This window comes from Quercus robur, chromosome 3 (assembly GCF_932294415.1).
Source record: "Quercus robur chromosome 3, dhQueRobu3.1, whole genome shotgun sequence".
Lineage (NCBI taxonomy): Eukaryota > Viridiplantae > Streptophyta > Magnoliopsida > Fagales > Fagaceae > Quercus > Quercus robur.
Window position 1 is genome coordinate 33,550,300 of NC_065536.1, and position 17,878 is coordinate 33,568,177.

The following is a 17,878-nucleotide window of genomic DNA, read 5'->3' on the forward strand; positions in this document are numbered from 1 at the left end:
TGTTATTGGGCACGTAAACGACACTCTCCATTTACAACCATTTTTGGAAGCCCACTTTATTTCCACCTCTTCGGCTTCTCAATGTCCGTATAAATAACACATATATACCGATAAAAAGGAAGTAAAACTTGGGCTGTTCAACTAATCCGAGTTGTATACTATATATGGCTTAGCTAGAAGAGATGATTCAATAATGTGTTTGATGCAATTTTATGCTTTCAAGTTGACGAGAGATAAAACTAAAGGAGCCATCGAAAGAGAGTGAAAAAAATGGAAGGCGAATGTTCTAAGAAGAAGAAACCAACTTCAAACAGGCTCAGTTTGATTGATGTGGTCTTTTCGTGGTGTCTTGAAGATGTTCTAAACAAGGATCTCTATATGAACAAGGTCAGGTTTTTTTTTTTTTTTTTTTTTTTTTTTTTTTTTTTTTTTTTTTTTTTTTTTTTTTCTGTTAGATGCGTCCATTTATAAATTTTATTTTCCATTATTGTTGTGAAGCACAAATTATTTTTTCCTGATCGTATTTTTTTTGTTTAAAATCTTTACGTTTTGGTGTGTACATTACATGATGATATTGTGGACTGTGGACTTGCTTATCAGAATTGTGCATGTAGTCTCAACTATGATTAGATTTTTGTATTGCATAACACCTAACTATTTTTTCAGTCAAAGAAGTGAATACTTCCAATAGATCGCATATTGAATTCCAGGTTTTAAAAAAGTGATTTTATCCCCCCCAAAAAAGAAAAACAATGACAAAAAAAAAAAGAAAAAAAGAAAAAAAAAAAACCTACTGCATTAAAAGAAATAGTGGTTCAAGACTTCCAATAAATTGAGCTTAACTAGGCCCAAAAAAACGAAAAGATTAAAAAAAAAATAGCACCCAAAAATAGTTAGGAAAAAAGAGGGCCATGCATTATTATAGTTCTTAGATTTCTAATATAAATTCGGTTGAATTTCGATTTTAATTCATTTTAATCAATCAATGATTTTTCAAAGCAACTGTAAAGAAATTTTGTAAACTAAATATTTGTGGCTGGATAATTAGATCTATACATGAGATATGGGCGGTATTTTTTATTGGGCAAACACAACATTTTGTTTTTAAAGTTCACTTGACGATTCAATTTGATTCCTAAAGTTTCAAAATAGTAGTAACCAAATCTGATCCAATTTTATCCTTACTAATATTGATATGTCATATGACTGCATATTTACAATGAAAAATATTCTAGGTCTAGGTGTATTATTAGAACTAAAGCAATTTGGCATCATAGTGAGAGTTGGTCCACTAGGTACAAACATTACCTCCAATTGAATTCTCCAATTCTTTCTCATTTATAGGTAGACCACATATTCAATACTTGTAACCACCCTCTCACATATCCACTCCATGTTAAAGGATGGTAACTTGTATTCTAACATGGTATCCTTCTTCCTAATAGTAAAGCTTATGTTTACTGTATAGGTCTTAAAAATTGATTTAGTTTAGAATATAACATAAAATGGTCTGTGTTAAGGATTAATAAATGTTCAATTATGAACTATAATTCACACTTTTCGAAAAATAAATTACATGTGTGTGAATTTTTTATATATGTGCATAGTTTGACTTTATTTTTTGAAAATGAATAAAAATAACAAAACATTATGTGTGTGAATATATATATCTTATGGAATTTGTTAACAAAACCCTATATAAAATAAGTAATGAAGATACTTATTTAATTAATATGTTAACAATGTGACAACATTTTAAAAAATAAATAAACTCTATGTGACACCATTTAATAAATTCATTGTTGGGTATGTAGCATTTTAGTAATAAAAATTGATAATAGCTAATAGATTTAGCATTTTCCCTAAAATAGTGTGACCCTTTTTGTCCATTTGTGTTGCTCGCCTATTATATCTTTTTCCTTTATCTCACTACTGAGAACTTTGAGAAGCCCAATAAACCTATTGCTCTATAATGAAATCTAAATCAAAAACTTTTATTGCATTCTTATAGGTGGAAAAAATACCAGAATCATTTCAGTCGGTGCAACAGTACTTTGGCTCATTTATCTTTGCCCTTTTGGAAGAAACACGTGAGGAACTGTCTTCAAGTTTGGACTTTATATCCTCAGCACCTTATGCTGGTGTAAACTCCCTTCAGGAATGTGGAGAATGTGTATATGATGTTAAGGTTGACCAGTGGATGTACAAGTCTAGTTGTAGTAAGCCATACAAAATGTTCCCTGGGGGCATTTTAGTTTTCACAGATAGCAAACCTCAAACTATTTCTGACTTAAAACAAGAGGGAGGAACATGGACTTTAGCATTAGTCACTGAAGGGACATGTACTGAGTTTAAAGTCAAATCATCATGTTGCATTGAAGCCCAGTCTTTCATCCATAAACCACAGTTTGTGGTTTTCTTGAGGAACATTACAACAAACCGAAATATATGGAATGCACTGCACACGTTTGGAAATCTATCAATCGTCAAGGAAGTGCTCTACACAAATAATGTGGTAAGATGTTTGGAAATCTCCTTGTGAATTATGTTTTGATATATGTTTTTGATTTTACATTGGATGAGCATTATAGGAAGTAAATTTATTGTATAAGCCTAAGCTATTTAAATAAAATTATACTTTTTTTAGTATCAGAGAGGAGAGATTAAAAATAATTCTGGAGGGAATTTTATTAATTACTACCTAACACAGGATTATTCTTATGTATTAGTCGGACTAATACATTGTTGGTAATCCTATCTATACCAAAACTCAATTGTTGTCTTTTTTTGATGATAAATCGTAATCATTGTGAAACCAACGCCATATATTCAAATTCTATCATATCTACTAAAAAAATAAAAACAAATAAATACATTTTCCCAATTTTCTGGTTTAAGTTACTTATCGACTCTCTTTTACATAATTTCTTATTCAATAACTCTAAATATAACATTTTCTTCCATTTGTCCTTCATTTTTCTTTTCTTTCTCAGAATTTGCAATCAAATTTAAATGTTTAGCTTTTGTATTGCATCAGGTACTCTTAAGTACATAAAAGCTTTAAATGACATTTTAATTATGAATAACAGGCTGAGGAAAATTGTTCACTATGTTCTGGAAAAAATGATTTTATCCAGAATGAAGAAATCTACACAACTTTACTGTTTAAGCTAAATGATTCGCAAAGGGAGGCAGTTCTTGCTTCTCTTCATAAATTTCAGTGTTATCACAAGTCATCAGTTGAACTTATATGGTGTCCCCCGGGGACAGGGAAGACGATGACATTAAGTATCTTGCTCTCTATTCTCCAAAGAATGAGTTGTAGGACCCTTGTATGTGCACCAACAAATGTTGCAATTACAGAAGCAGCATGTCATCTGCTAGAACTGGTGAAAGCTTCATCTGAAGCTGGATCTATAAGTGATGCTTTGTTATGTTCGTTGGGTAATATTCTCTTTATGGGGAGCGAAGACCTGTTGGAAGTTGCTTCAGACATTGAAGAGATACATTTGAATTACCGTGTTGAAAGGCTTTTAGAGGTGCTTCGACCATTGACAGGTTTAAGGCATTGTTCTTGTTCAATGATTGATTTTCTTGAAGGGTGCGTTTCTCAATACCATATTTTCATGGATGGTGAATTGATGGAAAACAAAGAGCCCGACATTGTGAAGAATTATAGCAAAGGAGAATGTAAAACCTTTCTTGAATTTGTAATAGAAAGATTCAGATCAATTGCCTTATTGCTAAGAAGTTCGATCTCTATTTTCTGTACTCATATAGCCCGCAGCTTCATATTGGATCATAATTTTGAAACAATGGTTTCAATTATGAAGTTACTTGATACTTTTGAAACTTTGTTGTCTCAGAATAACATAAATTGTGAAGAGCTGCTGGTGGAATTTTCTCATGCCAAGAATACTGAGAGTTGTCATTACTCTTTTAAGAGTATATCAACCTTGCTGAACATGAAAAGGGGTGAATGCATTTACATTCTCAAGGTCCTGCTGACGGCTCTTGATGCACTTGACCTTCCAAGTGCTATGGATCCCAGTTCAGTGAAGAAATTCTGTTTTCAGACAGCTTCCTTAATATTTTGCACTGCCTCTAGTTCTCATATGCTGCATTCACTTAATATGAAACCACTGGAATTGTTGGTCATTGATGAATCCGCACAAGTGAAAGAGTGTGAATTGATCATACCATTACAACTGCCTGGCCTTAGGCATGCTATTCTTTTCGGTGATCACTGTCAGTTACCTGCAATGGTTAATAGCAATGTAAGTAAATGCTCCTTGGTCATATTTCTTACTAAGTTAAAACATGAGTTTTCCTAATGAAAGTTTGTAAATCATTTTTTTTTTTTCATTTTCATGTATGATTGTGTATATCTTATCTATGAATTTAATGCATTTTTATTTTGCTATTTTACTCTTGTAATAGGTTTCTGCCAGAGCTGGCTTTGGGAGAAGTTTATTTGAACGATTGAGTCTCATGGGCCATTCAAAGCACTTTTTGAATATCCAGTACAGGATGCATCCACTTATAAGTTTCTTCCCTAATTCCAAATTCTATGGCAATAAGATTGTGGATGCACCAAATGTTAAAAGTGGTCTTGCAAAACGCTATCTTCCGGGTCAAATATTTGGCTCATATTCTTTCATAAATATTTCTTGTGGGATAGAAGAACTGGATGGTATTCACCATAGCTGGAAAAATATGGTTGAAGTTGCTGTTATAATAAAAGTAGTGAATAATCTATATAAAGGTATTTAATTGGTGAGACAGGTGTTCATGTCTCTAAGTTGAATGTGGTTTTATCGTCCTATTTTTTAGAATTCATGAATCTGATTTTTATTGTCAAACTAAGATAATCAACTAAATAATGCAAACAAAGCTGGCCCTTTTGAGTTTGTCATATTTCTCATCTTTCTACTGCAATGTTTTTATTTTATTCTGAGAATAGAATGGTGTTAATAAGGAAATAGTTAAACTAATAATTGAAGATTATTAAATAGATTCTTGAACAATATCAAAGTTACATTAATTTTAATAATAGCTATTTTATCTACTAGAACATTACAGTAAAATCAACACAGATTTAGCTACATCCTTTCAGCTTCTTCTCTATACATAACCACCACTAGTCCGTGCTCATTATCTCTCCTCTCTTGAAAAATAGTTCATCAAGTTGAGCCATTATGTTCTTCTTTCCTCTAATATTATTAATTTTCCTTCACAGAATGGAATGGCTCAAAGCAGAAGCTTAGCATTGGTGTTATATCTCCATACACTGCGCAAGTTATTGCAGTCCGAGAGAAAATTGGGAAGAAGTACGAAAACCTTGATGGATTTGCAGTGAAAGTGAAGTCAATTGAAGGGTTCCAAGGTGGAGAAGCAGATATCATAATCCTATCTACTGTAAGATGTAATAGTGATGGATCAATTAGTTTTGCTTCCAATCATGGTAGAATTAATGTAGCTTTGACAAGGGCCAGGTAGGGCTTAAAATGCACATTGTTAACAAGATGTTTTCTAACTTTCCTATGTTTATGTTGTTATTTACTACATTTTTTATGCTGTCACAGACATTGTCTTTGGATTTTGGGAAATGAAACAACCCTTTTAAATAGTCAATCTGTCTGGAAGTCAATTGTCTGTGATGCTAAAGATCGTCAGTGTTTTTATAATGCTGATGAAGATGAGAACTTGGCCAAATTCATGTTGGAGGTCAAGAAGGAGCTGAATGAATATGATGACTTGCTTAATTTTGATAGTGTACTTTTTGAAAGTGCTCGGTGGAAGGTACAAATCATCTCATGGTTAACCCTTATTATATTACCTATTGTGGAATAGTTGTTTGCTTTTGTATTTAAATTTTTTTTCTTAATTTCTTCAGGTTCTCTTTAGTGATTACTTCAGGAAGTCATTTAAAAAGCTGAGATCAATTGAAATGAAAAAGTTGGTTATTAATTTATTACTGAGGCTTTCTAGTGGCTGGAGACCAAAGAATAAGAAATGTAACTTAATTCATGACAACACGTCAGGGATGTTGAAGCAATTCAAGGTTAAAGACCTGTATATTATTTGCTCAATTGACATAATGAAAGAATCATGGTACATACAGGTGTTGAAGGTCTGGGACATTCTGCCTTTGGAGGATATTCCAAAATTGGCTATACGTCTTGATGCTTTATTTGGAAAGTATACAAATGATTATCTTAATCGTTGTAAGGCGAAATGTTTTGATGGGTATGTACATTTTCTGTATTCTGGTAGATCTAAAGCTTTAAATCATACAGCACTTGCTTTGTGCAAAAAAGTTCTCTATTTTATTTATCATTTTCTTTTACAAATTTTACTTTCCTATGTATAGGGATTTGGAAGTTCCCATGAGTTGGGTAACTTCCCTCGACTTTGTCCGTTACAAGAATAGTAGCTACACTGGAGATATGGCTGATTCAGATGATGTTTATTTTGGTAGAAGAACATTTGTTGAGAACTCCATGGTGAGTGACAGTTTGACACTGATGAAATTCTACTCATTGTCCTCCGGTGTAGTGAGCCACTTGCTCTCTCGCTGTGATGGTAAGGAATTGGACTTTCCATTTGAGTTGTCGGACCAGGAAACAGACGTAATCCTTTTCGATAGAAGTTGTTTCATTCTTGGAAGGTCAGGAACTGGGAAAACTACTGTATTAACTACAAAACTATTTCAGAAAGAGCAGCTTCATCATATAGCGTCAGAAGGATTTCATGAACCCCAAAGTTGCTCTATGGTGGAAATCTTCCCGAAAAAAGAGGATGTTGAAAGAGTTGGAGGGACCAAGAGAGCCGTCTTGCACCAAATCTTTGTCACAGTTAACCCATAACTGTGTTATGCTATTAAACAGCAAATTTGTCACTTAAAAAGGTGCATGAATAAGTAAATCGTTAGGACAAACTATGTGATATAGTAAATAATAATTGTTACAGACTAAAAGCAGCATTGCTCTCTTTAATGCTGAATCTGCTGATATTTCAGGAGTTCATTTATTAATATTGTATTAGGAAACAGAAACACTGTCCTTTATTCTCCTTTATCAACATTCCTGTGTGTTGGATATTACTATTATATTCAAATTTTGTGCATTAGCATGATGAAGGCTATCTTGTTTTTGACTATTTCCTTTTACATGTACAGGTTTGCCTGTGTTGGGGATGATTCAGAGGGAAGCACATCTACTGGTTTAGATGAAATTGATGAGATGTTACAATTTACAGATATACCAGATTCTTTTATTGATCTTCCATCAAAATTGTATCCCCTTGTATTAACTTTCCATAAGTTCTTGATGATGCTTGATGGAACAGTAGGCAATTCGTTCTTTGGAAGATTCCCTGAGGCAATTGGACATTCTCGTGGCACAAAAAGAGCTTCAAAATCAGTGGCCTTGAAAACTTTTATTAGAACAAAGGAGGTTAATTACGAGAGATTCAGGTCATCTTACTGGCCCCAATTTAATAATGAACAAACCAAGAAATTTGATTCTTCTACTGTTTTCACTGAGATAATGTCTCACATAAAGGGTGGGCTGCCAGCAGGAGAGAGCTGTGATGATAAACTTGGTCTAGAGGATTACCTTTCGTTGGCTGAGCGCCGGGTATCCACTTTAAGCAGGCAGGAAAGAGAAATAATTTTTGATATTTTTCTACAATATGAAAGGAAAAAGATGGAGAGGGGTGAATTTGACTTAGCTGATTTGGTGATTGATATTCATAACCGACTTAAAGTTAATAGATATGATGGTGACAATATGGATTTTGTGTATATTGATGAGGTGCAGGATCTTAGCATGAGGCAAGTTGCTCTTTTCAAATATTTATGTAAAAATGTTGCTGAAGGATTTGTCTTTTCAGGTGATACAGCACAAACTATTGCAAGGGGCATTGATTTTCGGTTTCAGGATATAAAATTCCTATTCTATAAGGAGTTTCTACTGGGCTCTGGAAATGATGGTGCTTATGGGAAAAAAGAGAAAGGAAAAATTGCAGATGTTTTTCAGTTGAGCCAGAACTTTCGAACCCATGCTGGCATTTTGAACTTAGCTCAGAGTGTTATTAACCTTCTTTACCATTTCTTTCCATTATCTATTGATACATTAAGGCCTGAGACAAGTCTGATAGATGGTCAAGTTCCAGTATTGCTTGAATCTGTGAATGGTGAGAATGCTTTTATATCTATATTCAAAAATTGTGGAAATGATGGGGGGAAAATTATTGGTTTTGGGGCTGATCAGGTTATATTAGTAAGAGATGACATTGCCAGAAACAAAATTGTGGACTATGTTGGAAAGCAGGCTCTTATTCTGACAATAATGGAGAGCAAGGGCCTTGAGTTTCAGGTGATAATGAATCCAGTTGATCTTTCTGATATTATTAAAAATTAAAATTAAAATTGGCTGTGAGAAATTCTCTTTGATGGGATTATGGTATTTGATTCAGTTGATCTTTCTGATATTAACACTAGTATCAGCAATACCTGAAATGGCAGTCTTCAGTAATTAAGCTAATATTGGGCATCACACGAGTCAGTTTCGAAAGTTCAGTTGCACCCTCAATAAAATCAAATTTCTCACTTTCATTTTTCACAATGTTGTCTGTAATTTTTAAAGTTTAACTACCTTTTTTCTTTTTTTTTTTCTTTTTTCTGACTTAATTTCTATTGTATTGTAGGATGTGTTTTTGTATAACTTTTTCGGCTCATCACCTTCAAAAAATCAATGGAGAGTAATATACAAGTATATGATAGAAAATGATCTCCTCGACTCAACTTCTACGACATCATTTCCAAGTTTTATCTGGGGCAAACATAATATGCTTTGCTCTGAACTGAAGCATTTGTATGTAGCTATTACTCGTACAAGGCAGAAGTTGTGGATTTTTGAGAATGTCGAAGAACTCTCTGAACCCATGTTTGTTTACTGGAAAAAATTGGGGTTTGTTCAAGTCCGAGAATTCAATGAGTCACTTGCACAAGAGATGCAAGTTGCAAGCAGCCAAGAGGAATGGAAGTCTCGTGGCATCAAGGTTGATGTAGTTTTCAATATTGTTTTTATTATTAATACTTATGTTTTGTTTGGTCTGACCTCTTTGTATATGGAGTTGAAATATCTGATGATGTTTTTTAAATGAAAATTACACTTTTTAAGTTATAATATTGTTGTGTTTGTCACTATTGTTTTTCTTTCTTCCCTTTTTTTTTTCATCCAATTTTTGTCATGCACTTGCCTTTCATATGTGAAAACTGTCTTAGACTAATAGGGGCATGAATGAATAGTCCTTCAAATTCAAGTATTTAAAATTATTTGTGTTTCCTTGCACAGTTCTTTTATCAGAATAACTATGAGATGGCAAGAATGTGCTTTGAAAGAGCTGGAGAGATATATTGGGAAAAATGGGCCATGGCTGCTGGCCTACGAGCAGCTGCTAACCATATGAGTTGCTCAAATTCCCAATTGAAGCATATAAATCTAATGAAAGCTGCTGAAACATTTGATTCCATTGGAAAGTCTGAGTTATCTGCCCAGTGTTATTATGAGGCCAATGAGTATGAAAGAGCAGGTATAACCTTTACTTTAAGCGATTTCAAGTTTTTATTTGTAACTTTAATCATTTGATGGTCAATGTTTTGCCATTCGCAACATGTGCTTCTGCCTTTTTTTTTTTTTTTTTTCTATTCTAATTAGCGTATGTAGCTGTTTTATAATCTTATTAACAAAGAATATTTCTCTGTAACTTTATGTTGGAAAGTATAACTCACTTTCCATGTAATTGAAGACCAAATCAAGACTTTGACTTCAAGAGAAAATTATGAGATTGGTTAATCAAGAGATTGATTGCTAGAGAAAATCGTGGGATTGAAGCAATTAATATGCAATTCAAATTCAAATTATTATTGACTTTTGTATCTCCATTATAAATATGGATTCCATTGAAATTATTATTAAAAAAAAAAAAAGCATATTAGCCCTCTAGCTCTTGTCGCATGGATGTAGGGCAGAAGGACCTTATACTCTCATGTGCTCATGTCTTCTTTGTTCTCTTTTCACTATCTCTCACATCACAAATTTTTACAGTTTTAAAACATACTATGATAGCTCCATTTCTTATTAGTATATATGGCTTGATCGCAAGTCAAAATATCATTTGATTCGTCAATCCCCCCAAAAAGAATTAAATACTCCAGGATGACCGGTAGTGCGGTAACATCACTTTTCAACTTGTGGTTTATGTAATAGCCAGGCATAACCTGAAGGTCACATATTTTACAAGAAATAGTCGGTAGAATTAGTGTAATGTGAATGTTGGATATGGTTGGATAAAGAGAATAAAAAATTTAAATAAAAAATAAAAATAAAAACTTTGAAAGAAGGTTGAACATTTTGGTTCACCGTATTGATTTTAACATCCTAGTAAGTGGTTAGCATTTTAGATTGTCCTGATATTGCATGATTTCAATCATGGAAGGGTTTGCCTAATCCAAAACTATGTTGCATGTGGTAGCGAACTGGTAGCATGTGCATCAACGAAGCTCTAAATACCACTTGTTCAAATATCATTTAGGTATATGAACAAATGTATATTTTTGCAGTCTGATTTTACCAATGTAAAAAGGCGTTCTTGAGTTGGAAGTCTTTCTTGTGTTATTTGAGGCGTTGAAGTCAGTAATTTCTTCCATGTTTGTATAGATGGTTTGCATGTTGACTCTTTTTTTCCATATAATTTCTCTTTTCATTAGAACCCTATATAATATTTAAATGAAGAATTGACAATACTGGCATTAATGATTTCGTGGATGCTGAATACACGGCAGAATCTTGTACTAAATTTTGTACTCTAGCTTAATCTTAATAACATCAATTTTTAGCAAGTAATAATTCTTTACTTTGTAACTTTATCTAATTGCAGGAACAATTTATCTGGATAAGTTTGGGAATTCTAAGTTGGAAGATGCAGCAGAATGTTTTACAAGGGCAGGTTGTTATAAGACTGCTGCTCAATTATATGCTAAGTGCAACTTATTCACAGAGTGCATGTCTGTCTGCAGTGGTGGAAAATTATTTGATATGGGTTTCCAGTTTTTACAATACTGGAAAGATAATGCTCTTTCAAATAATGGTTTGTTAAATAGTAATTCTGACATAGAAGAAACTTCACAGATGTTTCTAGAGAGTGCTGCACGTTATTACCATGAGATTAAATATAGCAAAAAAATGATGATGTTTGTCAAAGCTTTTCATTCTAAGAATTCGATGCGTGCTTTCTTAATGTCTTTGGGTTCCCTTGATGAGCTTCTCTCATTGGAAAAAGAATGGGGCAACTTTCAGGAGGCTGCAAAAATAGCAAGAATGCAAGGGGATCTGCTGCTTGAGGCTGATCTGCTAGAGAACACTGGGAATTATGAAGATGCATCTCTGTCCATCCTGTTATATGTTTTTGCCAACTCTCTTTGGGCACCTAGGAGTCAAGGCTGGCCCTTGAAGCAATTTCCAAGAAAAGAGAAGCTTTTGACTAAAGCAAAAGAATTTGCAAAGAATGGTTCAGACAACTTTTTTGAGTTTGTTTGCACAGAGGCAAATATTTTATCTGACCAAGAGTGTAGCTTGCCTGAGTTAATGCAAAATTTCAGGAGTTCCCAGAGACATAACAGTGTTAGAGGCGAAATATTATGTGCTCGAAAAGTTCTGGATTCTCATCTTGAGTTGAGTACCTCGGCGTATTCGTGGGGAGATGTGGCTGGTTATCTTGACAGGCATGCCAAAGACAGGCTTTCTCAAAATTAGGTATCTGTTGAAACATTGGTTTATTTTTGGAATTTTTGGAAGAATAAGATTTGGAATATATTTGAGTTTCTTGGGTGTCCTGGAAATGGGGATGTTTCTGGGGAGTTCTGTCTGAGTTACTTGGCTGTGAACAAACAGTTTATAGATACAAAGGTTGTCTACCTTCTACTGAAACCTGATGCATATTGGTTGAGAGAAATCGATGACCAATATTTCATGAAGAAGGGGAAATTGGTTAGCATTGGTGCTCTCAGATTTGCACAGGCTGCTCGAAGATATTGGTGTTCAGAAATATTTTCTGTTGGTGTGGGGATGTTAGAAAAGCTGAAAGCCCTTTACGAGTTTGCAACCCAGAATGCATTGCCCCTATACAGCCAAACCTTTCCTGTTGTTCATATGTTTGTGCTTTCAAAATCTCTGATGGAAACCAGGTTTGTGGATTGCAGGCAACATATTGATACGTTGAAGTTCTTTCTTGATCTATCTATGAACTTTTTTTTGGACAATATTGTCAGTATAGATCCCTTGGATTGGCGAAAATTGTTGACTGAGAATATGATTTTTCTCAGGGCGATGGAGCAGTATAAGAGTGTACTCCAAGAAGTTATCATTAATACCATTAATTCAACTAGTAAGCTAACAACACATGCACAGGTTGGAAAAGTCACTATAGGAACTTTTGGTTCCGGAAAACTATCCAGTCAACTATATAAGCAGATCACAGAAGTGTTTGACAGAAATTCACCCTGGAGAGAATTCTTTCTTACATTAGGAGAGAATGCAGCTCAAAGAGAAGTCTATCTGGTTCACAAGTTCCATAAAGCTTTAGAAGATACTTATAATGCTCGCTGGGCAAATGTTAATAATTACATCTCCCCTGGATGTTTCTTGTATCTTGTTGAGCTCCTTCTAATCTGGGTATGTAGTTTGAGGGAAACCTTTTTCACTTCAAAATCTTCTTTTGTTGAATGGCTTATACACCGGGAATGGAAAGCCATCCGAAATACCAATTCTCTAGCTGCCAAAGTCGATGAATCATCTTTAGTTGTTATCCTTGAGTTTGTGTCCTGCATAATTGAGCAGCTTCTGTATCACGAGCAGGATACCATTAATTGGTTTGGAAAAGCTAATATTATTTTGGACCCGGATAGCTATTTGCTATTAGTGTTGAGATTGTTTGTTGTTACATGTGTGCTTTGTCTGTGTTAATGTATATTATATTATATTATGGGCTTTAGGCCCAATTACCTTACTTGTACAACACTTTACTTGTACCGCACACTTACGCCTCCTATATAAGGCTCTGATGTATATTCTCTTATTACGAAATACAATACAATCTTCCAGTATTTCTAACATGGTATCAGAGCCACTGCTCTGACCTTTTCTTAGCAGTCTTGTCTTCATTAGTGTGGCTTTCTTTTTAACAACGCTTCCGCCATCACACTGCCGCCGCAGCTTCTCGCCGTTGAACTTCCGACGTCATCCAGCCGTCGTCCTTGGGTTCCGGACCTGCAGCCGCCGTCGTTAAGGAGTTTCACACTGAACAGACCACTGCTCCGCTGCAATTATTGCTCCGATTACGATTTTGAAGGTACCACTGAGATCGTCCAGCGCCGATTTACACACTCGTGGAAGCCTCGTCGCCATCGGAGACTGCACGCGCCCCCACGCGCCTCTCAAAGTTGCTGTTCCGCCGATCACGCGCCACACGCGCCACAGCTTCTTTTCACGCGCCTCCACGCGCCGTCACGCGCCTCCACGCGCCGCCACGCGCTCCACGCGCCTCAACAGTCTCGTTGACGTCATCGCTGACGTCAGCCCTAACAGCTTGCTGACGTCACTGCTTGCGTCATCCGCTGACGTCACTGCTTGCGTCATCCGCTGACGTCACCTTCTGAATCTGGATTTGACCGTTGACTTCAGGCTGACCGTTGACTTTGACTGGCCGTTGACCGTTGACCGTTGACCGTTGACTTTCCAGGGTTGACTTTTTCAGTCCAGGTTCTCCTTACCCAGTTTTTCACGTAGATTTCATTTTTGCTGTCTGTTTTTGCATATTGTGTCTCTAAATGGATAAAAAGGATAATTTTGTTCCTCGCCCCATCAATACTGTATTGGAGGGGAATAAAAATTACTTATCTTGGTCTCAAGCTATGCGCAGTTTTCTTAAGGGACGCATGCTCTGGCATTATTGTACTGGTGCAATGACTATTCCTGTCAAGGGAGCAAGTGAAGAAGATGCTGTTTTTCTTGGTCGCATGATTAAATGGGATAGTCATAACCACATGATCCTCACATGGATTCGAAACACTTCCATTCCCTCTATTTCCAATCTGTTGGGCAGCTTTGATGATGCAAAATCTGCATGGGATATGTTGGCCAGAAGGTACTCCACTACTCATGGATCCATGAAATATCAGTTAGTGGTTGAATTGCATCAACTCAGGCAAGAACCAGGGCAATCCATCAATGACTATTATGATCAGCTTCGATACATTTGGGACCAAATTGACCTTTCTGATCCAACTTGGGCATGCTCAAAGGATGCTCAGCAATATGCTTCCATCAGAGATGAATTTCGCCTCTATGAATTCCTGATGTCACTTCACAAGGACTTTGAGCCCATTCGAGGTCAGCTTCTAAATCGCAGTCCTGCTCCCTCTCTTGATACTGCTGTGAATGAGTTAGTTAGAGAAGAAGCTCGTCTTGCAACCCTTCAAGCCCAGAATAAGCTCAATGTTTTGGCTATTACTCCATCTACTCCACTCATAGAGCAACCTCAGCAATCAAGTGATTCGTCTGGCTCTCACAATCGTCGCAAGCAGTCCAACAAAAAAGTCTGCAACTATTGCAAGCGTTCTGGCCACACCATTGAGACTTGTTTCCGTCGCAACAAATCTACTGCTGCTGTTGCTAATACTGAGCCTACTCCGCCGATGGCTTCCACCTCAGCTGAGTCCCAGTCTTCTGGATCCACTATCAACCTCTCCCCCACTGAACTACAGGAAATCATAGCTCAGGCTGTTCGTATGGCTGGTAATGCATCTCTTTCCACTGCCCTATCTGTTCTACCCGGTAAGTCTCAAACTTGGTTTTTTGATTCTGCCTGCTGCAATCACATGACACCTCACTCATCCTTATTCTCCAAACTTGACCCTGCACCACATCCTCTAAATATTCATATAGCTGATGGTTCCACCATGCATGGAAATAGTTTAGGTTTTGTTTCAACCTCTAACCTTTCTGTTCCTGGAGTCTTCCATGTACCTGACCTATCCTATAATTTGTGCTCTGTGGGACAATTAGCTGAATTAGGTTATCGCCTTATTTTTTACTATTCTGGGTGTATTGTGCAGGATCCGAGGACGGGACAAGAGCTTGGGACCGGCCCTAGAGTTGGGCGTATGTTTCCCGTGGACAATCTTCATCTTCCACCTGTTGCTCCTGTTTCTGTTGCTGCTGCAGCTGCTGCAGTTTCTTCCTTACCATCTCTTGCACTTTGGCATTCTCGTCTTGGTCATGCATCATCTTCTCGGGTACAACAGTTAGCTTCTAGGGGTCTGTTGGGTTCTGTGTCCAAAGACAATTTTGATTGTACTTCATGTCAGTTAGGAAAACAACCAGCTTTGCCTTTTAATAACAGTGAATCCATTTCTAATAGTATTTTTGAGTTAATTCATTCTGATGTTTGGGGACCTTCTTCTGTTGCTAGTATTGGTGGATCTCGATATTTTGTTGTCTTTATTGATGATTATTCTCGTTATAGTTGGATATTTCCTATGAAATCTCGTTCTGAAATTTTACCAATATACAGCAACTTTGCCAAAATGGTTGAAACCCAATTCTCCAAACGTATCAAAACTTTTCGTTCTGATAATGCTCTTGAATATACTCAATATGCTTTTCAAGCTTTGTTACATTCCTATGGCACTGTGCATCATCTAACTTGTCCAGGTACCTCTCAGCAAAATGGTCGAGCCGAAAGAAAACTTCGTCATATTCTTGACACTGTTCGTGCTCTTCTTCTTTCTGCCAAAGTTCCTGCCCCATTTTGGGGTGAAGCTGCTCTTAATGCTGTTCATGCGATTAATCGCATTCCAAGTGCTGTCATCCATAATCAGACTCCGTATGAGCGTCTCTTTGGGTCACCTCCTGATTATCATCACCTTCGATCCTTTGGATCTGCTTGTTTCGTTCTTCTTCAGCCTCATGAGCACAACAAACTTGAGCCTCGATCTAGACTTTGTTGTTTCCTTGGTTATGGCGAAACTCAAAAGGGGTATAGGTGTTATGATCCTGTCTCTCATCGTCTTCGTGTTTCTCGTAATGTTGTCTTTTGGGAACACCGATTGTTTGTTGAGCTCTCTCACTTTCGTTCTTCCTTGACTAACTCCTCTGTTTTAGAAATCTTTCCAGACGAGTCTCTTGTTCCTTCTACAAATACTTTTGATCCTTCTTTGGACTTCTCTCCAGATATTTTTGATGCTTCTCCTAGACAGGTTGAAGATGAACAGGTTGATGACGAGCTACCCCACCTTGAGCCTGGGTCCCCTGCTCCTGCTCCGCCTGAAGATCCTCCACAAGACATTCCACATCGCCACTCAACCCGGGTAAGATCCATTCCTACACATTTACTTGACTATCATTGTTACACTGCCCTTGCTACACTTCACGAGCCTCAAACCTATCGTGAGGCCTCCACTGACCCTTTATGGCAGATTGCAATGAAAGAGGAACTTGATGCATTAACCAAAAACCATACCTGGGATCTGGTTACTCTCCCTCCTGGACAATCTGTGGTTGGTTGTAAGTGGATCTATAAGATCAAGACTCGCTCTGATGGGTCCATTGAGCGCTACAAGGCTCGTCTTGTTGCAAAAGGTTTTACACAGGAGTATGGGATTGATTATGAAGAGACTTTTGCTCCAGTTGCTCGTATCTCATCTGTTCGTGCCCTCTTAGCTGTTGCTGCTACTAGTAAATGGGATCTTTTTCAGATGGATGTTAAAAATGCTTTCCTTAATGGGGATTTGAGTGAAGCAGTCTATATGCAACCTCCTCCTGGTCTCTCTGTTGACTCAAACAAGGTTTGTCATCTTCGACGTGCACTTTATGGTCTTAAACAAGCTCCACGAGCTTGGTTTGCCAAGTTCAGCTCCACTATCTTTCGCTTGGGTTACACTGCCAGTCCATATGATTCTGCCTTATTTCTTCGTCGTACTGATAAAGGCACCATTTTGCTTCTTCTATATGTGGATGATATGATCATAACTGGTGATGACCTCAGTGGCATTCAAGACCTCAAGGATTTTCTCAGTCAGCAATTTGAGATGAAAGATCTTGGACATCTCAGTTATTTCTTGGGTCTTGAAATTACTCATTCCACAGATGGTCTTTATATTACTCAAGCCAAGTATGCTTCTGACCTTTTATCTCGAGCTGGACTCACTGACAGCAAGACTGTTGACACTCCGGTTGAACTTAATGCGCATTTGACACCCTCGGGGGGGAAACCATTGTCTAATCCTTCTCTTTACAGACGATTGGTTGGCAGCCTAGTTTATCTCACAGTTACTCGTCCAGACATCTCCTATGCTGTTCATCAGGTGAGCCAGTATCTGTCTGCTCCACGATCTACTCACTATGCTGCTGTTCTGCGCATTCTTCGATATCTGAAGGGCACTCTCTTCCATGGCCTTTTCTACTCAGCTCAGTCTCCTCTTGTACTTCGTGCATTTTCTGATGCTGATTGGGCAGGGGATCCCACTGATCGCAGGTCCACTACAGGTTATTGCTTTCTCCTTGGTTCTTCTTTGATTTCTTGGCGAAGTAAGAAACAAACTTTTGTGGCCCGCTCTAGTACTGAAGCAGAATATCGTGCCCTTGCTGATACCACATCTGAGCTCCTTTGGCTACGATGGCTTCTTAAGGATTTGGGTGTGTCCACCTCCTCTGCTACTCCTCTTTATTGTGACAACCAGAGTGCCATTCATATTGCTCACAATGATGTCTTTCATGAACGGACTAAACACATCGAGATTGATTGTCATTTT

General features: G+C 36.9%; 1 protein-coding gene across 1 annotated transcript; it reads left to right on the forward strand.

Annotated features, from left to right (window-relative positions):
* The first annotated feature begins 270 nt into the window (after positions 1–270).
* Positions 271–13,031, forward strand: LOC126719551 (uncharacterized). Its single transcript, XM_050422087.1, has 17 exons — positions 271–387; positions 2,012–2,515; positions 3,090–4,277; positions 4,441–4,765; positions 5,240–5,495; positions 5,586–5,802; positions 5,897–6,064; positions 6,125–6,249; positions 6,374–6,670; positions 7,181–7,657; positions 7,703–8,381; positions 8,507–8,566; positions 8,713–9,066; positions 9,363–9,600; positions 10,948–11,690; positions 11,865–12,253; positions 12,338–13,031. The coding sequence occupies exons 1-17, from the start codon at positions 271–273 to the stop codon at positions 13,029–13,031; spliced, it is 6,831 nt and encodes a 2,276-aa protein (XP_050278044.1).
* Positions 13,032–17,878: the final 4,847 nt, after the last annotated feature.